This window comes from Astatotilapia calliptera, chromosome 6, assembly GCF_964374335.1.
Source record: "Astatotilapia calliptera chromosome 6, fAstCal68.1, whole genome shotgun sequence".
NCBI classification, from domain to species: Eukaryota; Metazoa; Chordata; class Actinopteri; order Cichliformes; family Cichlidae; genus Astatotilapia; species Astatotilapia calliptera.
Window position 1 is genome coordinate 2,518,436 of NC_137427.1, and position 27,925 is coordinate 2,546,360.

Here is a 27,925-nt window from a genome sequence, read left to right on the forward strand (position 1 = left end):
TGTGAGTGGGCGTTAAGGCGTCTGGGAAGGGATCTCAAAACTGGATTATAGATGGCAGAGAGTTGGTGTCGTAAACCACCGCCTCTGTTCAAAGATGGTCGCTCACAGTGGACATAGATGCTTCTTTCACTCCTCTTTCAAACCATCTGTCCTCTCTGTCCAAAATGTGAACATTGGCATCCTCGAAAGAGTGACCTTTGACCTTTAGATGCAGATGGACTGCTGAGTCTTGTCCTGTGGAGGTGGCTCTTCTGTGTTGTGCCATGCGCTTGTGAAGTGGCTGTTTGGTCTCTCCAATGTAGAGGTCTGAGCATTCCTCGCTGCACTGTACAGCATACACCACATTGTTAAGTTTGTGTTTTGGCGCTTTGTCTTTCGGGTGAACCAGTTTGTGTCTGAGTGTGTTGCTGGGTCTGAAATGCACCGGGATGTCATGCTTGGAGAAAACTCTGATAGGGGATGACAGTGTTGCTGCGTCTGTCCTCCTTATCCTCCCTCGCTGGTGTCTGGTCTTCTTTTCTGTGCCTCTTTTCTGACTTTAAGAACGCCCATTTAGGATAGCCGCACGTTTTGAGTGCTTCCTTTACATGTGTGTGTTCCTGCTTTTTCCCTTCAGGCTTAGAGGGAACATGTTCTGCCCGGTGGTGTAGGGTCCTGATTACTCCAAGTTTGTGTTCCAGAGGGTGATGGGAGTCAAAGAGGAGGTACTGGTCCGTGTGTGTGTGGATACAATTTTATATAATCAATTTCAGGGCAGCATGGTGGTGCAGTGAAACTGTGGTTAGCACTGTTGCCTCACAGCAAGAAGGTCTTGGTTCAAAGCTGCCATTTGGCCGGGCTAGGGTTAGCCCAGGGTTTACCCCCCCGCTCTTTGACAGCTGGGAGGCTCCATCTCAACCCTGATGTGGATGACTGGATGAATGGTATATGTAATTATATACATATGTGACACCATGATTACATTCAGTATCAAAATTATTTTGCAGATTGTCTTGATGCATGCTCAATCACACCGAAAGGTTCATCTGGATGTTTTCAGAGGGAGAAACGTTTCGACACTCGTCCAAGTGACTTCTTCAGTCTCAGCTGACTGCAGGTTTCCAACCTTATAAACAGTATTTTGCATAATAACTGAAACTAGCTCACTGAATGAACACTGGGCTTTGAGGTCATTTCCTTGATCTGATATGCAAATTCTCATGACCATTGATCAACAACCACTGATCAAAGACCACTGATCAATGGCCATGAGTACCATTCACAGAGAGTTGAGGGAATGGCTGCAATCACAGCATTGTAAGATGGTGACAGATGTACCCTTAGGCCCCTCCTCGATTCAGAGATGGTCTTTCCCTTTTCACATAAATGGCCTCCTTGACTCTGCGCTCAAACCAGCGTTCCTTGCTGTCCAGGATGTTACATCCTCATCCTTGGAAGAGTGTCCACTGGCCTGTAGGTGTAAATAGACTGGTCTTTAAGGTTGGGGAAACCTGCAGTCAGAATCAACCTTTTGGGATATATTTCCTTTGCTGACTTTACAATGTTTGTTTTTTGTTGACATTTTCAGAAATGTAGAAACATAATTGTATGTCTTTTGGTTAAGAGACAGTGGTGTGGAGTGGGGCAGGATAATAGAAAAACATTAAATATGCACCAGCAAAAAGCCATTATACAAGCTGCAGCTTCTGTTTCTGAAAAAAGAAACAAGTGGAAATATGATAAAAACTGCAGTTCCTTAAATGGTTGCTTGAGTCTGATTCCAAGAGTGAGTCAATCCCCTAGACCCCCATGTTAAAAGACCCACCTTTACAGCAACATGAAATATGTTTAGAGCTTGGTACAAAAATAGCTTTAGCCTCTCTAGCTAATTACTTCTTCATAACAACGTTGTAGTGGGTGTTTTTTTATTTTTTATTTTTTAAAAAGCTCATCCACTTTAGTTTTATTAAAGCTTAGAGTTGGATCCACATGAAATAAAAACAGCAGCTCACAAACTGCAGAACTTCCACCTTGGTACGTGGTAGTAACATTTCACACCTTCACCACAGTTAAACCATCAGTATAGTATCTGGAAAGGGCTGAAAAGATGTGAAACTATGTATAGATATGCAGTAGTGCCTAATCTGAGACACAAGCGATATAATACATTTGCACAGATACATCCCTCGGTGCAAACATCCAACATGGAGTATGAATAAAAACACATAACTAAATAAATTGCATGTGTTGTTAAGCAAACTAAATCTATATTCTATTTTTAAAAATCTGCTGATTCACAGACTCATTCCAATTAACTCTATGATACATCTCAACCTTCAGACTCTTGGTATGCAGCACCAATTATCACTGAATTACAGTTTTTCCCCCTGACTTTGTTCTCTTTTCCTTCCCTTGAGGATTACATATTTTTAGAACAACTTAATCTGAAATGGTTGGTGAGGGAGGCTGCTTTAAATGAAACCAACATGGCGAAGACAATTGTAGTTACCCTAACGCTGAAGTATGACAACAGTGTTTCTGCCTGAATTCTGTCTGGAGCGCCTGCTTAGTGTTTCGGATTAAAGCGCGTATTAATCCACTGGTTGACTGAAGCAGTCTTGGCTCCAAGAAACAGACTAATTGCCTTGGGCAACTCATGCATCCATTTATTTTCAGTGCTTGCTTCTTCCTGCTTGGCCTAACTGTGAAACTTGAGCCTTTTTTTCCATGTCTCAGAATAAATGGCAAACAAATACCCAGGACAGGTCGCCAGTCGCTGCAGGGCAATCGCACAGAGACCTTTTGGTCTACAACACAAGCAGTTCTGACCCAGGGCTCATTGATCCTCAATTCATCTAGCCGTCTATACTTCTACTGTAGGTTAAAACTGGGACAGATATCTTTGAAACACACTTTGATGACACTGAATCCCGACCTGTAAACAATAAACAACAATCAGAGAAAATTAGCTAGACAAACGACATTATTTTGATGCACAGAACAGCAACGTCACAGAACAACATGTGACTTAGGCATGACGATTGATGAGACCAAGTCTGGGTGAGCTGGTGTTGTCCATCTATTTATGCATGAAAACCTCACCTAACTCTAGCACTTCTTCCTCCTTCTGTGGTCTTTTCAGTCTAAAGCAGGAACATGTGGCAATGTTCCTGATGTTGTGAGATTCTTACTGCCAACTACAGAAAAAGCTCCAGCTGTTAATGATCTGTTGCTAACTGTTTTTATTAGTCTTTACTTTCTTTACAGTGTCCAAGCCTAAAACATCTGTATAAACTGGTGGAAGTAATCTTTATGTCTCACTGGGAATAAACTAGCTGCTACCTACAGCACAAAGACTGAACAAGCTTTGGTGCAATCGCTGTCTTAGTCTATCGTAGCCATACTTTGTTTGCCTTAATTATGATGTTTTATAGCACCACAGTCTCCCATAGGACTTCATTAGGACTCAAATCTGGTGAATATGAAGATCAATTGCCCAGAGAATTCCTTTAATCTCTTGACTGTCTTTGTTGTCAGTGTGTATGTAAAATCTAGATGATTGGGGGGAAAAAATCAAACTTTTCAATGAAATTTCTTTTAGTTTTAACCTATAGAGAAAACAATTCACCTGAAAGTCAACAAAGAAGTTCCTAAAAAGCAGGTTTAGCTCAGTGGCCTGTCTTTGGAGTGGAGGTACATTAACCAGGGAACCAAGTTCTCATCTCAAAGCATTAAATACTGTGTTCCACAGATACTTACAAGCTTTCCTTTGGTCTCAGTGGGTTGATACACCTGCAGCATCAGCAGCAGAGTGATTTGATTTTTGAGTACTTATGAGATAATGTTAAGTTCTGGGGTTATTATTAGTTCATCTTAGGTGTTATCTCCTCGTCTATGTAGGTTCCCCATCTGTCTCTCTCCTCTGTGTCCCTCTCCCTGTATCTTTTGTCAAGCTAGCGACAAAATTGACATTGCAATAACAAACTCCACACATCCTCGACACATCCTTGGGCCATTTAAAAGTGGTTGCGATGCGCTCAAAGGCATTAAAGAAAGAGTCAACCTCACTTTCTCTGAAAGGTGGCACTAAAGCAATTTGCTTGCTTGCATCAAACTGATCAGAGGAGAATGAATCAGGAGGTTTACTCACAATTTTACTCACTGGGGTAGAGGTAACAACGCGTTGTCTGGAGGGATCCAGCTCCATAGCCCTTATGCGGAGATGCATAAGCTCAACTTCTTTGGCTTTAGCCTCAAGCTCCACCTCTTTCAGGCGAAGGGCGAGCCTGAGATCCTCCATACCCAACCCTGGTAATTGTCCAACTGGGCTAACGTTTGGGACCTGAATGGCAGCAGGAGCCTCCGCCCCTGGTGTCATCCCTCCACTGGCAGCTTGTGGGATGGTTGCAGCAGCTTCTGCTCCCACATCCACCACCAAACCTCCAGTCGCATCAACCGGCCGAGGTTTCAACTTCGCAATTACCCCTTTATCCAACAGCTGTGCTGTCAGACACTGCTTAATTTCTGCCTTTTATTGATCCAACGTATCCATGGTGGGTTGTTGTGCAAAATCATCCACGTCAAAAGTCATTGTGGCTATTTTACCCCCAACACTACAAGAAAACTGCCAACCAAAAACTGTAGGCAACCTACAAAACACAATGAGCAAAAAGAATGGCAAAAGAAAAGAGCGGACGAGCCCCCACTTTGTTACCCCCCAGTCTAGGGGTACAGGAACGTAACATAAGAGTTAAAAAAGGAAGTGACCCCGCCCTGGGCCCTAAAACCATACACAGAAAAAACTATTTCTTGGTGAACGGTGGTTTATTTGTGTACACTGAAAATGAAGCTCCGGGGTGAACAAAGGCCAAAATAACAAACAGAACAAGCTAAGTCAGGAGAGGTGCTGCTTTCTAAAACCCTATGTGAAACAAAGGACAAATGCCACACTTAACTCCCTCACTGAAATAAACAGGAGAAAACAGTACAAGGAAAAATAATAAGGCAGCTCACCCTATCTGTTTCAGTGCTATTTACAATGTGCTATTTACAAGTGAAAGCTAATGTACACACTATATACAAAGCTCGGTAAGTCACAAGAATCTCAAACATAAAGGTCACAGGTTTTGGAAGCCAGGGTCAGGTCTGCTGCTGCCGCTGGCAGTGGCTGCCCAGCACAACTGCTGGTGAGGGATTCTGAAAAGAGCCACATGATCAGGAACCAATCAGCCGCCGTCAGCTTTTCCAATCAGGAACCTGCAGAGACTTAAAGACAGAGCACAACAAAAGTACACAGCCGGCCAACAGTGTCCCAGGTCTCTCCATGTTTCCTGTTTTATTTTGAAAGTCTTGTGTTTACATGTTCCGTGTGTTTCATTTTATTTCCGCAGGTATTTCCACTTCCCTCGTTACCCTTCTGTGTATTTACATCCTTTGTCTCCCTCTGTCCAGTGTCAGGTTGTCTGTTTGTCTCATGTCATGTACTTCAAGTCTCAGGATTACTTTCATGCTTTGGTTCAGGTTCATGTTTCTCATCACAGTTTGTTAATTATGATATCGAACAAAAAACAAACAGCTCAGTTTTTCTTATACTTATTTTTGTTCTCCCGTGTCTGCTTTTGGGTTCACACCTCAAACACATCGGCCATCCGAGCCGTGACATCATCATTAGGGAGTTGAAGGAATGGCTGTGATATCTTTGTTTGTCTTTTTGGGGGTTTCTGATTTACTTTGTTTTCATTGGCTGATTCTTCTTCTTCTGTCTCATCTCATTCAATCCTTACCATCTCTGTCCATCACCCCAACCTTCTGCATGGCCTCCTTCACTACATCCATGAATCTTCTTTGTGGTCTTCTTCTTTCCCTCCTGCCCTGCAGCTCCATATTCAATATCCTTTGTCCAGTATATCGACTATCCCACCTCAGCCTTGTCTCTCGAATGTCATCTCCAAACCTGAGCTGTCCCTCTGATATACTAATTTCCAATATTGTCCATTCGGGGCACTCCCAATGAAAATTTTAACAGCTCTCGCCTCCTGTGCTTTTGTTAGTTTCACCGTCACCAATCCATGCATCATAGCGAGTCTCACTACCATCTTGTAAACCTTCCCTTTCACTCTAGCTGCTAACCTTCTGTCACAAATCACCCCTGACACTCGTCTCCACCCACCCCACCCTGCCTGCAGTCTTTTCTTCATCTCTCTTGTGCGGTGTCCTCGGTTTTCGATGATTGGATCAAAGTGTTTAATCTCGTTCACTGTCACTATCTCTGCTCTTTGTATCTTCACTGTTACAGGTCACCTATTAATAACATTTTAGCTTACTGTGGTTTAGGTTATAACGCACCATTTCAAAACATCACACTGAAAAATTAAACCTAGCAAGTGCTTTTAAATGTAAAAGGGTAACAAGAGGTTAACAGCTTCATTAGACCACCAACCAAATGAAGCTTTATTCCACAGCTGCTCTAAATTAACAGTATTGATAATTGACACTTTTTATATGTTTCTTTAATGGTTAATCCACCACAAGCTCTTTAATTAAAGATGTTTTTTAATACTAAATATTTATTAAAGTTCACTGTTTTAAAAAAAGGATGGAAAAAAAAGAGTAAAACACATTATTATTTGTTGATTAAGAGGCCAAATTACAGGTATTTCTTATTTCTGATCACTAAATGAGTTTAAGTGGTTGAACATTTTGATTAATTTTGGCTTACTAAAACATTTGTGCTTTATTTATGGTGAATTGGGAGTTAAACAGCTGCCTTGCTTTGGCCATAAACACAGTATGTCACAGCATAAATGCAAAAGAGCATCTTTTTCTTAGTTTTGAGATGTGAGCACCTTTGAGAAAACAGCAATATTTGACTATTTTGAATAAGAACTGGCTTGAAAAGCCAAACACAGGTGAAGAGACAATCTCTGTATTTGGTTTGTTCTCACAATACGCATGCTAGGCCCCTCTGGCCCAAGTACATTTGGATCTGCTTTCTTCTTTTCACACACATCCTCTTGAAACACCCAGTGAGGTTCATGATTCTTTGTATTTTGTGGCTAAATTGCATTTGCAGTGACACGCTCCATCATCATCATTGAGGAAACATCAGACTTTTGAGCTGGGGCTTGGATAGCGGTGGGGGTTAATGATGGGAATTTCAGCTCTGGCAACGGCTCTGTTTAGTTCTTTCCGTGGTCACCCAAAGTTCCCTTGATACTATCCAGAGAGTGAGCTTGTGTCGAGGACCTATGGCGAGAGCAGAATTGGCTTTGTCATGCCCCAAGAGTCTGTCCCTGGAACAAAAGACCGCAACAATTCAGACAATTGCAGTGGAAATGTCTGCGACTCATTCAGGCGTCTCTACCTCTGACCCTTCAGCACTGCATAGAACGCTTCGGTTCACCAGCGCCGAGAATGTTTTTCGAGCGCATCAGTCAGTGAGTGTTCCGAGTCTTCGGGCTTGATTTTGCTGCAGGGTTCTCTGCTGAGAAAAATTTTTCCTATTTCTTGACTTTCTTGCTCTCTGAGGCTTCTGTGTCTGCGTTGGACTCATTTTCTGAGGATAACTGAGTTGTTGCCATTTGGCTTTGGCAGCCACCTGATGATGCTTTTATGTTTAGACCCTTGATGAATATTGATTTGGTGTTTTCAGTTCTTGCCGGGTCTCTTTGCTGTTGTATATGTGCATGCATACATTCACAAACAGATTGAACTTTATAGCAAGTAACGCAGTGTCAGGTTTACAAAGAGTCGGATAGTTTTTTGTTTTTTCCTTTGGAACTGCACTGCAGCAGACTTCAGTTTCCTTTAATTCCTGTATGCTTCAGGGTGATGTGCTTTGTTTGTACAAGCTTGAGAAACTAAGATGATTTGGTTGAAGTTTTCATCCTTCAGTCTCCACAGTCTTTGAAGTGCATGGCTTTTTTCTCTGTCTCCCCAGAGCACGGTCAACCGTGTTGTACACCAACGCTGAATTGTTCTGCTTTACTGGCAGCCATCTGGCAAAACCTCACAAACATTCCCTAATGCAATTTCTGTCTGCCTTTTATTCCAGTCATTTGATGTTCCCACACTGTGATCCTCAGCACTGCATCTCTTTTTATGGCTCTTTTAAAAAATGGAAGGACTTCACTTTGTGACCTCCACTTTGTGACTGATATAGAAGATTCCATTTCAGTATTTTCCAGGATACATGTTTGCCTGGCATACTTAGAAAATCTGGGATTTTCTTTTAAAGCTTTAAAGTATAGAGGCTGACAGAGGCCTTGAATATTGTGTAATCGATTATGCTCTCACCAGTATAGTAAGTCTGTTTAGTCAGACTTACAGAGAATCCTGCACTCAGGAGAGTCTGATGTAACATCCTGAGTCAAATCTGCCTTAATCTCCTTTACCGATAGTCACAAAAATATCCCAAGCTGCTATCTTTCACCACAGGCCTGAAACAAGCATTAATTCCACAGAAACTGCACGACTCAACAGAAATGGAAGCAGGTGTAAGAAAGAAACTTATATTGTGCTTCAAATTGAAAATTTGTTGAACATTCAAAATAGCAGCAATAGGCAGTAGTTGTCTTTCTTTCCTGGATTCCCATTAGACACCGTCTCTGGGACTATGCCTCCTTTTTCTTTATTTTTCTTTTCTCATCTTACCAACAGGACGAAACAAGACGTACAAGCTTCTCGGTGGACTGAACCAACAAGGGGAGGGGAAACCAGATTAAAACAAGTGTTTTGAAATCCAGAAGTTCAGATAAATATCACAATCACATTAATTATCTTCAGACTTTTACTGAACTCAAAAGCTGGACGCAGATTTCATAAAATGTCATTTTCTAGCCAAGAAGAATGAAGTTGTTCAACCAAAAGAGAATTGGCAATTTCGAGTGTCTGTGGTCTTGTTACTGCTCACGGACCTCCATCAGCTCAGTCACTCGTGAAACATCAGGGAGTGTGTTTATAGGATTGGGGGGGAAAGGAAAATGTTCCTTTCAACCCATTTGCCCCCACTGTGTTCTCCATCTGATCACCTGCAATAACAACCTGTGATACAAAACATTTGAACACAGCTCAAACTCGTGTAAGGCACCGCAGTGCCGGAGACTAATTGTTTTTAGGACACGGTGAAAGCAGCTTGTGCTTTAGTCAGTTCAATCAGTGAATGGAGCTTTGTAAATGTGCTTGTATAGTGCATGGCGGGTGGGGGTGGGGTGAGGACTGCCCTGTTACACCAAAGTTACCATTGTAGACTGATATTAACTTTTTTCCCTTTAATCTTAAGTTACTACAAGGAAATGTATCTACTTAACTAGTTATATGTATCTAAAGTTTCACCACCTCAGTGATAAAATACAAATTCTTCAATGTATAAAAGTATCAACCAAGTCTTACACGCCTATGGAAATTATTTTATTAATAAGATGATATGGTATGGTTAGCGTTAGCCAACTGAAACTCTTTTTTTAATGTTACATGGAGGCTGTGATTTATCTGAATAAAAAGAATTTCAGTTTCTATACATAAATGAGGCTCTTTTTTCTGCATTGATATTAAATGCTTTTACTAGACATAAACAATGAGGTGCAGTATCTTGTAGCATACCTGGACAGGCTCAGTCTCTAAAAAAATAAGCAAACGTTGTTTTACTTCACTGAATGTTCACCTTCCAATAGAGCTCAACTCCATGGTTGCAGCTGTGCTGCAAAAGGCAAATAGGAAGCAGCGTGTCTCCTCAGATATGATCCTTTTGGGCTATCACTGCAAAGGATGGCAGCTGGATTCATCTTGCTGTACAGATCTACTTTCATTATGACCATGCTGAAGGTGATATCTGAGCCAACGCTAGAGTGAAATCTATAAAATCCATCATTAATGGGTCATTTTTTCCTCAGTTCCACATACTCTACATCTATACAGCGCTGTGAAGATGCATTTGCACCTTTGCATCTTTGTCACACAAGTTTTAATTCAATTCAGTTTGTTTTTATTTATATAGCACCAAATCACAACAACAATGATTTATATTGTAATGAAACAAAGAAGAACCCAACAATTACATGACCTCCTGTGAGCAAGCACTTGGCGATGGTGGGAAGGAAAAACTCCCTTTTGACAGAAGGAAACCTCTGGCAGAACCAGGCTCAGGGAGCTGGTTGGAGGGAGACATAATCAGTGTCATTAGGTCATGAAACCAATGTTAACGACAGACAAAGATAACCTGAGTAAACACAAAATGCAGTTGATGATTCTTTTATTGAGGGAAAAAATATCCAAACCTCTTTATTAATTCATATCATTCATATCATTAATTAACTGTGATTTCAAACATGTTTTTAGAAAGCTGACTGACTTAGAGGTGAACACGTTTGAAAGGCAAGTGTAAGGTTTCACACGGAGATAAATCCCTGCATTCAGTTCATCTTTGCGTGATATCAAAATTTGAAATCAGTCTGATGACCTGAATGTGTGACAAATATGCAGAAAAGAAATCAGGCAGGGACAAAACAAGGCAGAAGAGGCTTCACATCTATGGAGAAACAAAATGTTCTCAGTGCTTTCAAGTAATAAATAAATTCATAAGTATTAAATACAAGCAGCCACTGAAGAGAATCTTAGACACAATGTGGCTTTTAAGCCGGACCTCTATAGAAACAATATAAGTATTAGGTCTATTTTAGTGAAACAACACAATGCAGTAATTGATGTACTATGAAATGTAAGCATGGATAATCCTCTCTGCATCACTGAGAATCCTTAAAAGTACAGCTCAGGTCAAATTGGACTTGTCAGTTCCTGAACACTTAATGTGATTAGAGGCGCAAGGACCGGCCAAATTTGGCTGAAAACACACTCTGAGCCTATAAGAAATACTTTCAGTTCGCCTTAATTTAATTGCACAAAATGTGATTGTGCTTGTCAAATCACAGCTTTAACTTGACCTCAGCTGAAGTGGCAGGCAGGACCTGCAAACTTAATTTAACTAAAATATAAAATAAATAACTCTTCTCTGTACGTGCTATCTCCTAGACCAGGGGTGGGCAACTCTAGGCCTCGAGGGCCGGTGTCCCTGCAGGTTTTAGATGTGTCCTTGAACCAACACAGCTGATTTAAATACCTAAATTAGCTCCTCAACATGTCCTGTAGTTCTCCAGAGGCCTGGTAACAAACTAATCATGTGATTCAGGTGTGTTGACCCAAGGTGAGATCTAAAACCTGCAGGACACCGGCCCTCGAGGCCTGGAATTGCCCACCCCTGTCCTAGACCCCTGCAAAAGATTCACCAAGGTAATCTTGATGGCAGGGCCATTCGATTTAATGAATTAGGCAGCATGCAGACTTTTCATGAAAGGTGGTTCTAATGAGTGTATTTTGTGTGTACATAGTAAAAAGCATGTGCCTTTAATTTATTATGACACATCTTAAGAGCATTAAACGAGGATTAAAAAAAAATTCTCCTTTTCAGATGCGTTTGGTTCCAACTTTGTTAACATGTTACTGCCACTACATTTCAATAACGCAGCAGGAGCGTATAAAACCATCCACCTGTTCATTTGCATGAATGGCATATAAACAAGTCAGGGGGCCTTGCAATCAACACATTGCTCAGTGGCCCCATCAGTGGTGAAAAACATCTCAGTGCATTTGTCGCTGAAACTAGGTTTTATCCCAGGTTCAACAGCAGTAAGATACATTTTCTAACATTTTAGGAAACTTGTGAAACCAGCACATTTCAGATTTTTGCAGTTTTTGCAAATCTGAGAAGTGCTGCATTAAAATGCTTTAACCAAAGGGACACATTTTTGGTACCTGACGCTATCTGGTTGCTAGAAAGCCTCAAATAGTTCACTAATCAAGTCAAAAGTCATTCAGGTCTGAGCAGGCTTCAGGTTTGTGTAGGTCAGGGGTTTCCAACTCCAGGCCTCAAGGACCTGCAGGTTTTAGATGTGTCCTTGATCCAACACAGCTGATTTAAATGTCTTGAAGTCCTCCAGGGGTCTGGTGATGAATAACTCATTTGATTCAGGGTGAGATCTAAAACCTGCAGGAAACCGGTCCTTGAAGCCTGGAATTGGACACCCCTGGTGTAGTTAAACAGGCCATGTGGAGATCAAATGATGTATTGTATTTTTCTTTGGCGTTTTTGGCTTGCTGGTTTGTTGAAGTGTTGAAAGAGATATATTTTATTTGCCATCGGCATATCATGGCTACAGTGAAAACCCCCAAGAGTTGGTCATTAGCATGCAGACAGGGGTGTCCAACTCCAGTCCTCGAGAGCTACTGTCCTGCAGCTTTTAGATGCATCCCTACTCCAACACAGCTGAATCAAATGGTTGGATTACCTCTTCGGCATGCCATCAAGTTTGGCAAAGGCATGATAACAAGCCATTCATTTGATTCAGGTGTGTTGGAACAAGGATGCGTCTAAAAGCTGCAGGATGGTAGCTCCCGAGGACTGGAGTTGGACAACCTTGCAGGAGTAGAACATGAAAGGATGGAGACCCTGATTAAGACCTAAAGACCTTAATACTCTCACAAGGTCTCAGTGAGGACAAATTCTAGTATCCTTCTTTACAGAAAGAAGCTGGATTACAATTTTTCCCTTTCAGGATATAGTTCAGAGTAACAATTGGGCATTCCTGTATTCTGGACTCTAAATTGCTGTCAAGTTGGAAACGCTGTATCCCTATTTACATTTCCCATCTATGAACTGGTCTAAAAGTATGTGTGTAGCTTTCTTTTGTCATCTTGTATAATAATCAGCTTATTTTCCTTTCATAATAATTAGCCTTCTTGTACAGAGCGTGAGTCATCTGGGAGGTCACAGCTAATCATGATCTGACTTTCTCCTGTTGGCTCATCAAAGATATTATCAACTTGCATTGAGATGACTAGACGATGATGATGATGATTGCATGCTTGGTGTGCGCTTATACCAAGACCAGCGTGCTGCATGTTTTAACGTTACTTATGCATTCTCCGACGGTGGAATACAGAGTCTAAGCACATAGGCTCACAGCTCACGCTCCAAATCAGGATCATTCTCAGTGCAACACTTCTCCCCACACCTCACCTTAATATGCTGTGGAAACGACGCTGTCCATCTGACTCATTATTGTGCTTTGTAATCATAGCAACTGCTGTGACTCTCAGGCATTCTGAGATGAATTAGAATGAGAGACATCTCTTTGCAATTTCCTTGAAAGCCCGTTCCCGCTGAAGGAACACAAGCTGGACTGAAAAAGGAAAGAATCTGGAAATAGGTATCATCTTCACTTTCCACATAACTTGAAGTAGACTGCAAATCCAAACGGGAGATATGCGGCAGAGGTGTGTGGGTGCTCCTTTCCCCACAGAGAGAAATCCGGGGTATGAATATAGCTCCCACGAAAAAAAAGAAAAAGCCAGAACAGGGCTGTAAAAGCTGTAATATGCTACTTGAAGGCGGATTTGGTAGTTACTAGTGATGATGGATTCATGTGGAGTTTCTAGGGACTAGGCTGGCTAACAGGCTCATTCCCACTGTTAAATTATTAAAGCTGGAGGGTTCAGGAACATCCACATGTTTTTGCACTCGTCATATTTTATTTCATAGTAGTCATCAGGAGAGAATTAATTATTTATAGTGCCAGGTCCCTAGACGTTTTTGAATGGATCATTTTCGTTGGCAGCTATAGATGATTGGTTAACCTTCTCTTGTTCTATTGCCAGAGGTTTCGGTCCAGCACAGAGCAGCTATATAGAGTGGCATACCGGCCTTTATCCTGCATGTTGTGTTACCATTGCGTGTGATATCGCATTCCTTTTCATCGCTTGCAAATGAAATTTATTTGACACGAATTGCTCAATGTCCCAGGAATCCTTCATCTGTTTGTTTACTCATGCATTCAAACTTCCAGTGGGGTTATCCACAGCAGTGTTTTCACGCTTCCGACGGCTTCTTCTCTTTCAGATCCACCGATTACGGCTCCACATATGAGAGAATGAATGACAAAGTTGGATCCAAGACTGTCCTAAGTTACTTATACGTCTGTCCGTCTAACAAGAGAAAGGTGAGACGTTCATTTATCACAAAAGTTGCTCATCAGTGGAAATACTTTGACATGTTTTCCTTTAATGAATTGGGTATGATTACATTTGCACAGGCCTAATTCCATCAGTACAACCTGAGCCATGTCATACTCATCAGTCTGCTCTCCCGAGAGCCTTCTTTTCAGAGAAAACTATTTCTATTCACTAAATAACTCTAATGTCTATTTTGCCCGTTTTATTTTGGTTTCAGCACTGTCAGTGGAACTTAAGACAAATTTTAGTAAAAACATTGTAATTGGCACGATTACTTTATTTCTTGCTTTGGTTTTTGTTTTCAAAGCACATTTTTTAGGAAAAGCCAATAAGAAAAGGGCACTGAGACTCACAAAGATGATTTATTTAGAACAAATATGAAATTCAGACTTTTTCATCACTACAACGCAAAACTCTGAATAAATAAACTATCAAATCCTTTACTCCCCATGAAGAAATATCATGTTTATATTGACACTAGTTAAAATATCTATTAGGATTTCTATAGCTACAACTATAACATCCCAGTTGTTGCACTCATATTTACTGTCGATTTAAGTACCTGACTGCAGCTTAGAGACTCATGTAGAACTGAGACCACCGAGCTGTGTGTGTTGTGCACTTAAATAAATAAGCTGATCTGCAGGGAATTTAAACACATCATGGTCACATTTTGAATCTAACCGGATAAGAATTTATTGCTTAACAGATTAACGTGCAGGTCGCCTGAAGACTGTCCACGACCTGTTTAGACCTGGTAGGATTAGGGCCACATCTACTGCTGTTTGGCAAACCCAAATGGAAATATTATAACAGAAGAACTTTGAGGAGACGCGATCTGAAAGGTACCATCATAATTGGTTGTGTGATGGATGTTTAGAGGTTAAGAATCTGTATTGAACTTGACAAATCATAGTTTTAAGCGAATCAGCTCATTTTGAGGCTTTTCAATGGGAACATCAGCAGAAAGTCTTGAGGTTTATTGACAGAGACAGAATACAGACAGAACAGGTCTGTTTGGTAATTGAAAGCAGTGTTTATCTTTGGAGCAGCTGCCTGGTTTATATGACATACCTCTGTGGCTTTTACAGGTAGGATTAAATCAGTGCTCATTGCTAAATGCTGTGTTTACAAGTTGAGGTATTAAATAGAATACTAGGTAACATAGGTTATTCGATATTATTATTATTATTGGCATCTGAAATTGAAAATCTTATGTGAGTTTGCTTGTGGATAAAATCGTCTGTCTATTAGTTAGGAAACTATGTACAGTGAGTCCTTGCTCTATAAGAATGTTTCTGGCAACAATCTAAGTGGAATTTTAAGAATTTCAAGCCCCCCAAAAACAAACCCATGACCACTGCCAGCTGCCAACCATCTGCCAGTGTTTTTCATTTGCCAGAGAGTTCTGTCAAGCATTGATTTTTATTGTTTTCTGATAATCTACGAATATGTTTTTCTATCCATCTGTCTAACTCCAGCTAAAATGAAATGTGCTAATTAATACCCAATCATTTAGGGTTTTGGTCATTGTTCTATCTTTAGGGTTACAGGTCATGTCTGTCAAGCAGGAGGGATATTAAATCCCTACACTTTTATATTGAGATCCAAAGCCTTTAGCATCAGGCTGCAACTCTGATATTCCCTCATGTGTTGAACATCACGCATCTGGTGCTCCAAGCAAAAATTTGATAGGCAAGTGAAATCATAGCCAAGAGTGTGCTCCAAGCAGCAAAGCTACAGTCGGAGTCTCTTCGACCTGTAGCCTAAAGGGAACCAGAGCTGTTTCTGAATCCATGTGTTTTCAGTCAATTTACAGTATTCTGTACATAAATATATATCGACCCAGCTCTCTCGGCACAACGCGGCAACTACCGTATGCATATGGCAAAAATAAAGTTTGGAAAGCAGTAAGATGATCAGTTTATCTGGTATTTATGGCCGGGGACAATAATGCTGTTTACGTGGAGCTCGACGGGCTGTTAGCTGGAATAACAAGTCACACTTTGGAGTCGCAGGTTAGTACAGATAGTTAAAGTATGTTTTATGTGAGTCATTATTTTGTTTATTATTATTATTATTATTATTATTATTATTTTAATAGTATTGTACAAGAGTCCTATTGCCTTTTATGCCTTTTTGCAACTGTTACAGTATGAAGAATAACATTTTAGATTATTTTCCATCTAAGATGTGAAATTCAAAGTAAAGACATCGACAGAAAGTTTGGTTCAATTATGTAAGGTCTCTTTTACATAGACTGTCTAATGATTATGCATGTAGAACTTCACATTATCTAAAGAGCACCACTGCACTATCATCACTAGTCATCTGAAGGTACTTTATATTATAAGGTAAATATTATAAGTCAGCTGTTTGCTGGTGGGCTCCCTCCTGCAGCTGAGAACATTGTTAAGAAGGTTAAACCTAAGCAGGAAGGGTTTGGCCTTAATAACAGTCATAATAGGTTTCACACTGTCACAGTGTTTATATGTTAAATCAGTTGTCGCTATAAAATATTCACAAAGGCTTCTTTAAATGCCACCCAGGACCGCCGAGACCGTAGAACTGAAAATTGTTTTCTTTAAAACATTTAAACAGTCAATTCAAAGTAAGTTTAGTCAGAACTGAGATTTTCCCAACAATATGATTACGTATCCTTGGAAACAATCCTTTTGTCTACATTGGCCTACTTGGTTAGACTCATGTGCGGCACAAACCAAAGCGTGACGACAGGCCGTGTGGAGAACGTGCTCGTTGTTGTGGAGGTGCTCGGGCTCATCAGCCTCACTATGCCAGGGCCGAGCCAAGGTACTGACCCTGAATACGTTTGCGTGCCATGGGAGTTAATAGGATCTCCAAGAGTGTTGAGCTAAACCACGTGAAGGTGAGGAACAGATCATAGCCGATGCTGATTGCTCCTCATGACTCACTCCTCCTCTCTGTTTATGTGGAGAAAATTTAATTCCACATCAAGGGCATAGCAGAAACGTAGTCCCTCAGGTTCTCTCTCTCTCAGGTTGCTGATGTGACACACTTTGTGTTATTCGGCTTACACGAGAAAAAGAAAAAATAACACGTGTACTCATGTAAACAACTGATATTAGTCCTTGTTTTTTTAATGCAGGTTTGTAACGGCGTACGTTGGAAAAAATCTAGCAATAATCCAAATGTTTTCCCAGTTTCATTCTGCCTGTGGGCTGATTGCCTCTTCGACCTCATCTATGGCCTAATTATTTTGGTTTACCGTCGTGCATGTATGAAAGTTTGCCTGAACACTTGCTTTATTTATCTTTTGCCTCTTGCATCCGAGTCGTCGTGTTTAATGTCTGCCCGTGTTCTATAAAAAAGCCGTCTGGGTGCCCAATCAGTCACTGTGAGATACAATCGTCTGCTGCCCTCTGAGATATTCCTTCAACCACAATAAAGGCGCCATTATATGTTAACTGCTTTTGTTTTTTCTTTTGTGCTTACATTGTTTTAGAAATAAGGTGAAGCTGTGACCTTTTACAAAGTCACATTATAGATTTGAATGATGGTAATGACATTTAGTGCAGATCGCTGAAATTGACAGCTGCCATGAATCTTCTTGGCTGTATTCTGATGCTCACCATGTGCTAAATCCTTGATCGAACAGCTCATGGATTACGTTAAATTAAAAATAAGGACGTGCACTGTTAAAATGCCATTGAGGAAGCGAGACAGTGAAAACATGATAGCTAAATGTTGGCGATTAAGTCCTGATCCATGCTTAATGAGCATAGTGCTGCGACAACTGTGTTAAACCCTCCCGTCAAACAAAGACTAAGCTCAATTGATCTGGCGTGATGCGATTCATTTGCTGCAGAGAGTCTCTTTTCCTCCCTCTCTGATCCATACCTCCACATCTCATCATCCGACAGCTGCTGGCTTCCGTCTTGGTGCCATAGCCCATGCACAACTCAACGGCAGGCTGATAAAACACAAAGGTTATCCCTCCGACCTTTATCGATTTCGTTTTGTTACTCTCCTCACTCGCCCACTTCCTCACCGAGGCCGAGTGGATGCTGTGAGGGAAATCTTAATCACCTCTCGCTAATGCTATCGGTCACTGGGATTTTGGAAGTGAATAATTATTGTTTGAGGCTGATTTTTTTAGTAGGCAGGAGAGAAATTGGCTGCTGTTCCATTTCCCGCCTTTGTATTGGCGTTGAATTGGTTCTGGGTTCTTTCTAATTGCAGAGGTGACAGACAGAAAGGGCTTGTTACGATAATGTCTGAGGTTGGGAAGTAATGTGGTTGTTTTTGCACGTACAAGGTGGTAAGTGAGTAATAGAAATGTGAAAATGCTTTCTGCGACTGGCTCCCGATAAAATGAGAGGCCCGTCGTGAGCCTCTCTGAATCAAGGCTACAGGAGAGATGACCTAAAATGCTGCAATTGAAAGCTATAGTTGTACCAAGAATACGTGACGCTCGTCGCTCAGCTCAAAGCTCGAGCTAAAGACGAGGGTAGATTTTTGTATGAGACATACAATGTGTTCAGACAGGCTTTTCTTTCCTTTAACTGAAAGTCCTGACAGGTGACTGAAAATGTAAAACAGACTCTGCTGCTCACAGCAACATGATGAAATATGATTACTGCTTAAAAACTGTAAATTACATCCGACAAGCCCCAAAGACTGTTGCAGATATCAGGAGGCCTTGGCATTAGACAGTGACAGGTAATGAATGGCAAGATTGGCGAGCCCGGGCCAATGAGAAACCCAGATTGAGAAAGTGCTGCCTGTTTATTGGTGCTTAATGAAAAACAATTTATCTAAATCACCACCGGGGAGGGTTCCCGGTTAAAGCTCTGGAAAGAAGTCTAGCTTTTCTGTCAGTGACAAATGTGCTGTTGTTTTTCCAATTCAAATGGAATTGACGAGAGAAAACAGCCGTTTGGGCTGTGAGCGCCATCGCTACCCACCGTTCCACCACACAATTATAGTGGAGGTGTGGGCATTGTAGTGTAAGCCAGATAACAGACTAAACACTGCGAGAGAAACATTCAGAGCTGCACTACCTCATGTTTTAATTTTAACGAGAAACACGGTAGATTGGTTTGTACTCGGCTCTCTGAGAACGTTGGAGTCAAGCTAATTTTTCCTTTTTATTTTTTACTTTTGTGGAGCACAGATTAGCCTATTAACCCCGTTTCCAGCTGCAACACGGGGCGGCTTTCAGAACCAGGTGACCAACAGGACCAATAAGCAGTTAGCTGAGAGGCTATGTAAGCAGAAGCACTAGCAGTCAGGCAAACAGTGTTTTCATCAGGATTTGGTAAGAAAAATTAAATAGGTTTTTGGACTTACCAGTTCAATTTTACTGTGTGTGTGTGTGTGTGTGTTAACAAATTAGCAGCCGTTTCTTAAAGGTGAGCTATAAAACATTTACTGCAAACTGTTCGGCCGAGAAATAATAAATATTACAAAGACTTGCATGTTGCTTTACATATTAGCAGCATGCAAGTCTTCGCAGCCAAGCAAACAGTATTAATAAAGACATTAAAGATCAGATGCACAATATTTTCTTCATCTTCATTGTACTGTTGAAACACCCCCGATACCTGTGATGCCGTTGTGAATGCTTTCAGTGGGTCCTGTGGGTTACACAATGATGCCTCAGACCCCACAGGCTCTTTGTTTTCATGGGAGCACTGCATCAGCGCAGAAATGTTGAGGTGGGCTGTACGTATCAAATGAGCAATCCACACCAATGCAAAACCCAGATTTCCCAGCATAACTCTGCATGGTGTTAATGTTATGGCTGATTAGAGCATCCACACCTATCCTGTGATGAAGTGTGTATTGATCAAGATTAGTTACCCTAAAAGTGAAGCATACAACAAAACACCTTTATTTATTTATTTGTGTGGAATCATTCAAATCCCTGTTTATATAAAAGTAAACCAAACTGATGATGGATTCATTTCAGATTCTATGAGTCAAAATAGTACCATCCCTTTTAAATGCTACATCTATGCTAACACCTTCTTTTTATTCAAGGAGGAATTCCTGTGAACATTTTATCTGCTCCCACAAAGACTCCAAATGTCATTAGCTGAAAGAAATATGCATTGTGGAATCCCTGTTCTTAGTGAATACTGTAATAACTGTGATAGCTCTGGTAGAAATATTCCAAGCATGAAATTAGGGCTTCTACTACTGTGGAGCTGTTAAATTTGAAATTAGAGTTTTATTGGAAGGAAAAAATGACATGCTAAAGCACCGACTGATAAGCAAAATAACACACTGTATGTGCAGATTCATGCATGGCTGCTCAATCACTTGTTTCTACGGCACTTAATTGCAGCTAGACCACAAGTGGCGTCACTTTACTGTAAACTATTTGGACAAGTCGTTCCAATGATCAATTTTTCTGATGCCACCTACGTGCTCGAATGTGGTTGTGTTTTGGTTTAGATGCCACTTCCCTCTTTGCTGCGAGCAACCTTCTATTTTGGAACGAGACGATGAAAATGCCGAAGCGCCGCCTCAGAAAAGCTGCAGAACTATGGCAACGCAAGTGCAACAGTCACAGTCAAGAAATGAAGCTGGAAATATTCCAGAGCTGTTTGCCAAGCATAAGCCCGACGTGTGCCAAAATGCCGAGCCTATTCTGCTGACACTAACGTCTCTCTTCCACCTCTTCTCATCTCCCCATCTTTCCACCTCTTTGCACAAAATTTGCCCTTTAAATCCTTTCTTCTCCCATCTTCAAAAACGCACACCTTTATCCTTCACGTGTGTGCACGCCCTCCTCCTCATCCTTTTCCTTTTCTTCCCCTCCCCACTCTCAGATTATGGTGTTGACAGATCCGGAGTTTGAGAGCAGCGTACTCATCAGCACTGATGAGGGAGCCAGTTACCAGAAGTACCGCCTCAATTTCTACCTCCTGAGCCTTTTATTCCACCCCACTGAAGAGGACTGGGCCTTAGCTTACAGTCACGACCAGAAGGTGAGATCATTGTCATCTTTTTTCTGTCCTCACCTGTAATTAGCTCTTTGCTCCTTACTTGCAACCTTTTGTGCTGCTCACATACCATACTGTAGGTTTTTCAATTTAGCTAATTACCTGATGGCTTTTACTCACCCGATGAATGTAATTTAAAATTATTTAGCTAGAATTAAGTGTGAGGCCTTTCTTTGAGACACACTATTATTACAAACCCTCTATTTCTATATCCATCCTTTAATATTGTCACAATCCCCTTGGTTAAATTGTTTGTTTTGCATGAAAGCTCTTCAGTGGTAGCAATAACGGTGCTAAAAAAATCTCCACTCTCAACTTTTGTTGAACTGAATTGTTAAATTCTCCCCATTACTAACTAACCCTTCATGTAACATGCGCCACAATCAATACAAGCACAGACATCCTTTGTCATCTGTTTTACACTACCCCCCAAATCACTGTAAAGGCTCGGGTTGTGAAGTGTGTGTGACAGCAAATTCATATTTGCTGAAAGCGCTTGTAAGAAAACTAACAAACAAGTAATTTTTAATTATGATAATAAAAATGTTCTATCTTTATGGAGCCCCGCAGGGGACATGGGAGAAAAAAAAAATTAAGACTGACTTTTGCGAAATCTTGCAAAGCAAACTCGGGATCTCGCAAAACTTTTGCGAGATATCGCAAAACTTTTAGCCGCATTCTTTGGACACCGGCTCGAAGCCGACCGGGAGGTCGAGGCACGATGTGCCGGGAAAGCAGTGTTCCTCCCGGCTGTAGTAGGTCTTCTTCGGCCTTTGGCCTTCGACCTCCCGTTAGCTTCAAGCTAACGGGAGGTCGAAGGCCAAAGAATGCGGCTAAAACTTTTGCGAGATCTCGCAAAAGTCAGTCTTAATTTTTTTTTTCTCATGTCCCCTGCGGGGGCTCCGTATATCTTTATTTTCTTTATGAAAATAATCAATCCAATTCTATAACGAGCAGCAGAGCGACGCCACCTGTTGGTTAGAGTCCCACATCAAGTGTTTTTGCCTCAGTGTCTCTCATTCAGCATCAGCATCTGTTTCCAAGACAACATAACTACCATATGAACTAATCAAATAGTCGGGTGAAGTCTGGGATCTACATCTGCAAAGTTGGTCATTTACCATTTAAAAATGTGTATTTATGATGCTAAAGTATATTGTGTTTCTCACACTTTTCATGTATCTTGAGTAGCTAGCTAGATCGCAGTCATGAAAAACAAAAAGTGTGCCTATCATTGTACAAGCAAACCATATGAAACAGGTATATGAAAACTGTCTTCCATTAGCCACAGCCACATGGTGAACGTGGCCATACTGTTTTGAATATAAGGAATTTATATCATGAAACGGTAAATTCATTATGGAGGTTTTTAGAGAACAAGAAAAACTATTTTGGTCGTATTTTGGGCTGAACCTCAATCAGGAAACAGCCCCAGTAGGAGAGCTGGCTGTGCCTAAAAATGAGTCTCAGCCTGTAATGATTCTCATTTCCCACTCGAGTCTTCATCATGGTGTCACCTTCACTGAGCTTTGTCACACAGTATGTAGCTCAGCACAGCTTCTTCACGCAGAGCTCCAAGATTGTGCACAGGAAACAGCTGCCATTAAGGTCAGTGACGCTGACCTGAGAGCCAAAACGATCGTCCTGTAGGACGGGACTTGGTGCAGGAAGGTGGTGGCTGCACCAGGCCGCTCAACAACTAATCTTTCTAAAGCACGCTGCGGGACTCAATGTCAAGCTGAAGTAGAACTAACAAAAAAGTAAAAATAAAAAAAGGTGATTAAATGAAATGGTTGAATAACTTCAAACTAACGAGCCAAGCTGACTTTAGCCTTGGATGATTTTGAATTAGGTGGAAATTTAATTACCAAATCTGTCCTTTTATATCTTTAATATAAAACATCTGTTATATGTATGAGTGTCACGATCGCTGGCTTGGGCCTTTTCTAGGACCAATGAGATAATCTGCATCCATCTGTCCCTCCACAGTCCACGAGAATCACTGCTCCTTCTAGAGTTGTAGTTAGATTGTAGTGAAACTTACACTCAACTAACAGGTCTCCACCCAGATTGTGACAATCTAAAGTAAATTTTACATCCGCTTTAATTTTAGGCACTCTCTGTTTGGTGTCTTTATGGTTTCTTTGTATTTAGTTAAGTTGTTGTTAGACTTTGGTTTTCACATGTTTCTTAGTTCTTGTTAAATTTTGCTTTGCATTTCCTCCTGTGATTCCTCTGTTTGCTATTCATTTCCCGTTTTGTTTTGGTAGTTCATCGTTTCCTGTGTCCTGTGCACTTTGATTACTCTCACATGTGTCTTCTGTCCCTCCTGCTTCTGCTTCCCTGATTACCTCATGTGTGAATAAATAGTCCAGCCCTTCCTCCGAGTCTCCGTCTTTGTGTTGGTATCATCTTCTTGGAGTTTTGGCTTTCATTTCCTTTCTGTTGTGGACCTTTTGTACTTTGGATTTCATCAACTCAAATGAGAGGTTTGTTCTCAGTTTCTTAAGCCTGTATTTAGTTTACACTCCAATACATGACAGTAACATAAAGAGAAAGTGAACAAATACTCCCCCAGCTGATTACATAATAATCCAAAACCTCAACATTTTAATTTCAAGTATAGTATAGTATGGTCTTTGTTTGTTTTGCCCCCAAGTGTGATGCTGTTTGTTTCTAAAATTAGAGTTACTGTCCCATAGCTTATTAAAGGAGATGTGGAAACTGATCTACCAATAAAGTGAAATGAGATTTTTTGATTGAATACATATTCTCTAAGTGTGTTAGAACCACGCTTGAACCTCCAGCTAAGCAGAGTTTGCTCATCAGGAGCAGCAGGTTTATTATTTGTTTAAGATAAATCAATATTTATCAAAATAAAGGCTAATAACTAGATGTCATGAACCAGAGGTTCACCCAAAGAAAGGACCCAAATGCAGACACCAAACACACGCAAAGTAACTATTGACAAGGATATTTGTATACGAAGCGGACAAAGTCTTAAGTAAATAATAGCCACGGAGGATCGGTGACTGGGACTGAGAGGGATGGTCCTAGCAAGTCAGGTTGCAGGAGAGGTAAGAGGTCAGAGGGGTTTTTACACGTCCAAGTAAGGGGAAACACATACAAAAGTAACACACAAACAATAACTATAATACAGAAAAGGGCCATTAGATTAATAAATAATGTAGGGTACAGGGACCATACAAATGCACTCTTTGTCAAAATGCAAGCTATTAAATTCCAAGACTTGGTGAAGCTTAAAACAGCGCAAATAATGTATAAAGTAAGAAATAAATTGCTTCCCAAAGAAATCTGTAAATTGTTCATAGAAAGAGAAGGTGGGTATAACTTAAGAGGGAAATGGAATTTAAAAATACAAAGTGCTAGAACAACTTTAAGAACTATGTCAATCTCAATTGCAGGAGTTAAATTATGGAACAGTCTAACAGAAGAAATAAAAGACAGTCAAAACATAAAACAGTTTAAAGTAAAATATAAAAACCTAATTTTAAATAAGTATAAGAATGAAGAAAACGGGGTTAACCCAGGACGGTAATGTAGCTGGTAATGGTGTTGCGGTTCTTTTTTGGTTGTTTTTTTTGTTTTTTTGTTTTGTTTTGGTTTGTTGTTTTTCCATAACTTGTGTATCTGCAAATATACACATTCTGTATTTTTCATATGAAAGAAACTATACTGTGGTGGGGCTTGCTAATTTCTTGTTTTTGATTTATGTATGTTATGTTTTGTTTTACTTCATATGTTTCATATGTTGTTTGTTTAATTTAAGACAAAAAAAATTAAATGAATGAGAGGTAAAACTTGAGGGGGTAGGGACAAATAAGTAAATACTTCAGCCTACTCCTTTTCAAACAAATAATGGAATGATATTTTGTAATGATTGTGAAGGCACATGTTTGAAATGTTTGAAATAAAAATGAACTGAACTGAACTGAAGTTAGTAAGCACTGAGGAGGGGAGGTCCGTGGACGCTTCCTCAGGAGCCCTGAGGTGTAATGAGAAGGTCAGAGGGCAGGCAGGAAGGGAGAGAGGGAGACGGAGAATATCCCGGTGACATTGAACCAGGGAATGCAACAGCTCGCCATTGAGAGAGTAACAAACTGGCGAGGAAAAACAGGTTGCACAGGATTAAGTAGCTCTCGTGCTGATTGCTTGCAGATGGAATAGAGGTGAGGCGCTGGAGGTCCCACCCAAAAGGGAAGGACCCAGGGCCACAGATGGAAAACCTCCAGACACTCCCACGGATCATGACACTAAATAATTTATCAACTAATTGCAAAAGGCTCGGGATCCTCCTGGGCGAACATGGATGGATGGAAGGATAAACAGACAGTTTTACTTTTCTGTCATATGTTTGTTTTGAGCTGTTCTTCAGTGGAGCAAAAATGCGTCTTCTAATTAATTTTTCCCCTTTTTAATCAGAGACATGGGGAATGCATTTGATTTACTGTATGTGATTTTTGCAGTTTGTTTGGAACACGTCATGTTGGAACATTCCTCTAAAACCAGCTTTTTGAGCTAAGTGTCATCTCTTTACATGACCATCCATCCAGAGCAAACTTCACTCTCAAATGTCTTTTTGTTTCACCTGATCAAAGAGTGTAGTGTCAGCATCCTTCAGGCTTCTCTTCGTGCTTTGACCAAGTTTTGTTAGCCATGTTTTTCTTCTATAGTTGGCGACTTCACGTTATGTCCTTCACACTGTCAGAGAATCAGTGGAATATCATAAGTCAGCAGCTTTAATCTCTTTTACAGTAAAAAGATCAGCTAATAGATTCTGCTGTTGTTGTTGCTGTGTTTCTGCATATGTTCAATAGAGTCCTTTGACACCGCTGAACTCTCACCAATCTTTATAACGTCTCACTACTTGGTTTCTCTTATTCAAATTTTCTGTTACAACTGAAGCCAATGCTGAGAAAGCGCTGCTCAGTCACAGTTCCTTATATCATAGATCATGCACTTAAGTTTAATTTGAAGTTGCAGGGTTTCCTCAGAGACGGGTCAGTAAAATCTGATTTTGCAGTTCATGGATTTCTCAGAATAACGAGCAAGCCGGCACATGTGTGTTTCTGTTCAAATAAAGTCACTTTAGTAAATTTGTACTTCACTGGAAATGGTGTAAAATGCATCAAAAATGGAACCATAAAATTAAGTATATTCCCCACAATCTCTGTGCAGCGTATTCTTTGCTGATCGTTCTTGGTTAAATAGTTCTTTGATTTTTCAAAGTTCAAAATACGTTTGTTACACCAGACTTGATTGTTTGCTCATAACGTTATTGCTTTGTGTTCATAAATGAAGGCAAACAAACAAGATGCACAACATTTGTATAATTGTTATCTACACTGAACGGTTTTTTACTATAGCTTAGTCAACTCTGCTGACATACGGGGAATAGAAACGCTGAGTATAATGCCACTTAGGGATGGGTATTGATAAGATTTTCACAATTCCATTTTCGATTCTGTTTAACGATTCGATTCTTTATCGATTCTTTTTAAAAAAGGAGAACACTAAGGTCGATTAGCTTAGAACTTTGTTTTATATCTTCTCTTTGAACAAGATAGAAATGTAGGAGTAACATGGCCTTACAAACCCAACAGTGAGATCTTAAGAGATCCAGCCTACGGCTCTTCAATGGGGCGTCACAGGGTCCCCAGGAAAAACATTGTAAATGTAAAATAATAAAATGAATATTCTTCTGTAGCAATAACAAAGTATAACATAAATTATTCTGTAGCAATTACACAAGAATATCCAGTAATGTCCCTGCCTACAATTAAACACATTCACTTACTGAAAATCATCTGCTGTGGCAAATGGGTGCAAACCTTTGACCACAAACTGAGTCACTGCTCGGTGACATTCGTCTATCCTGGCCTGAAAGGAGACGCTACCGGTAGACTGCAGCGAGAACTGCCAGCATCTGAGCCACACTCTGTCTCTCTCATCATGGTTATCTAAATGCACAGTAATGGCAGGTCTGTAATGAGGCAGATCACGCTAACATAATATGCACTGTTAGTTGATTATTTACCTGCCGCATTAACGGACGAGGACGTGCAAACGTTACCGCTGCTGCTGGGTTGAGATTCACGAGTCGAGCGGAATTAAAAACACGACATTCATTTAAGGTCATCGCGTGTTTTGTGAGCAAATGCTTTTGCAAATTCGTAGTGTTTCCTCCCTTAAATGAAATATCTACTTTGCAAGTATTGCAAGTTGCCCTGTTGTCATCCGTTCTCGAAAAGTATAACCAAACTTTTGATCGTTTGAGCCGCCGTGTTTCCTGTCAGGTAAATGACGCTCCGCAACGTGGTGACGTCGTTCGCGGCGACTGGAATCAATAAGGGAATCGTTTGCAAAAATGGCAAACAATCCCAAGGAATTGAAACAGTGGGAATTTCGATACCCATCCCTAATGCCACTTCTCGTGAGTTAACCATGAGAGCAGTGCGTGTTGTGTTCAAAGATCAAAGTCTTTCTGCAAGCAAGTGTTGCTTTTTGTCAGCCATGTTGGTGATGCTTCCTAACAGTTTTTTTAGATTGTTCAAAGTTACTGGGTAGAGACCTTTATTGCCTTTTCCACCATCTCCAGGACCTAAAAGCAGAATGTATAGAATAACCAGTCAAATTCATAATGCATAAAAAGTCTCAGTAGCTTTTCCTTCACAAATTACTTCAACTTCGACCTCTGCACGTCAGTTATGACACATTAACTCACTTAATTCATCAGTAAGCCAAAAACTCTTAAAAGCACAGCTGCTCACATCTTCACCATGAACGGAGTAGACATGCCCGCCACCACACAGCTGAAATGATCATGAACGTCTACTCTGTGCTTGTATTTATAAGTTTCAGCTCTTTTATCC

General features: G+C 40.6%; 1 protein-coding gene across 1 annotated transcript in view; it reads left to right on the top strand.

Annotated features, from left to right (window-relative positions):
• Positions 1-27,925, top strand: part of sorcs3a (sortilin related VPS10 domain containing receptor 3a) — a 255,954-nt gene that overhangs the window by 120,889 nt on the left and 107,140 nt on the right. Inside the window, exons 3-4 of the mRNA XM_026169671.2 lie at positions 13,928-14,027; positions 20,859-21,017. Of these exons, the coding sequence (XP_026025456.1) occupies positions 13,928-14,027; positions 20,859-21,017 (259 nt within the window). The remainder of the gene's footprint in view (positions 1-13,927; positions 14,028-20,858; positions 21,018-27,925) is intronic.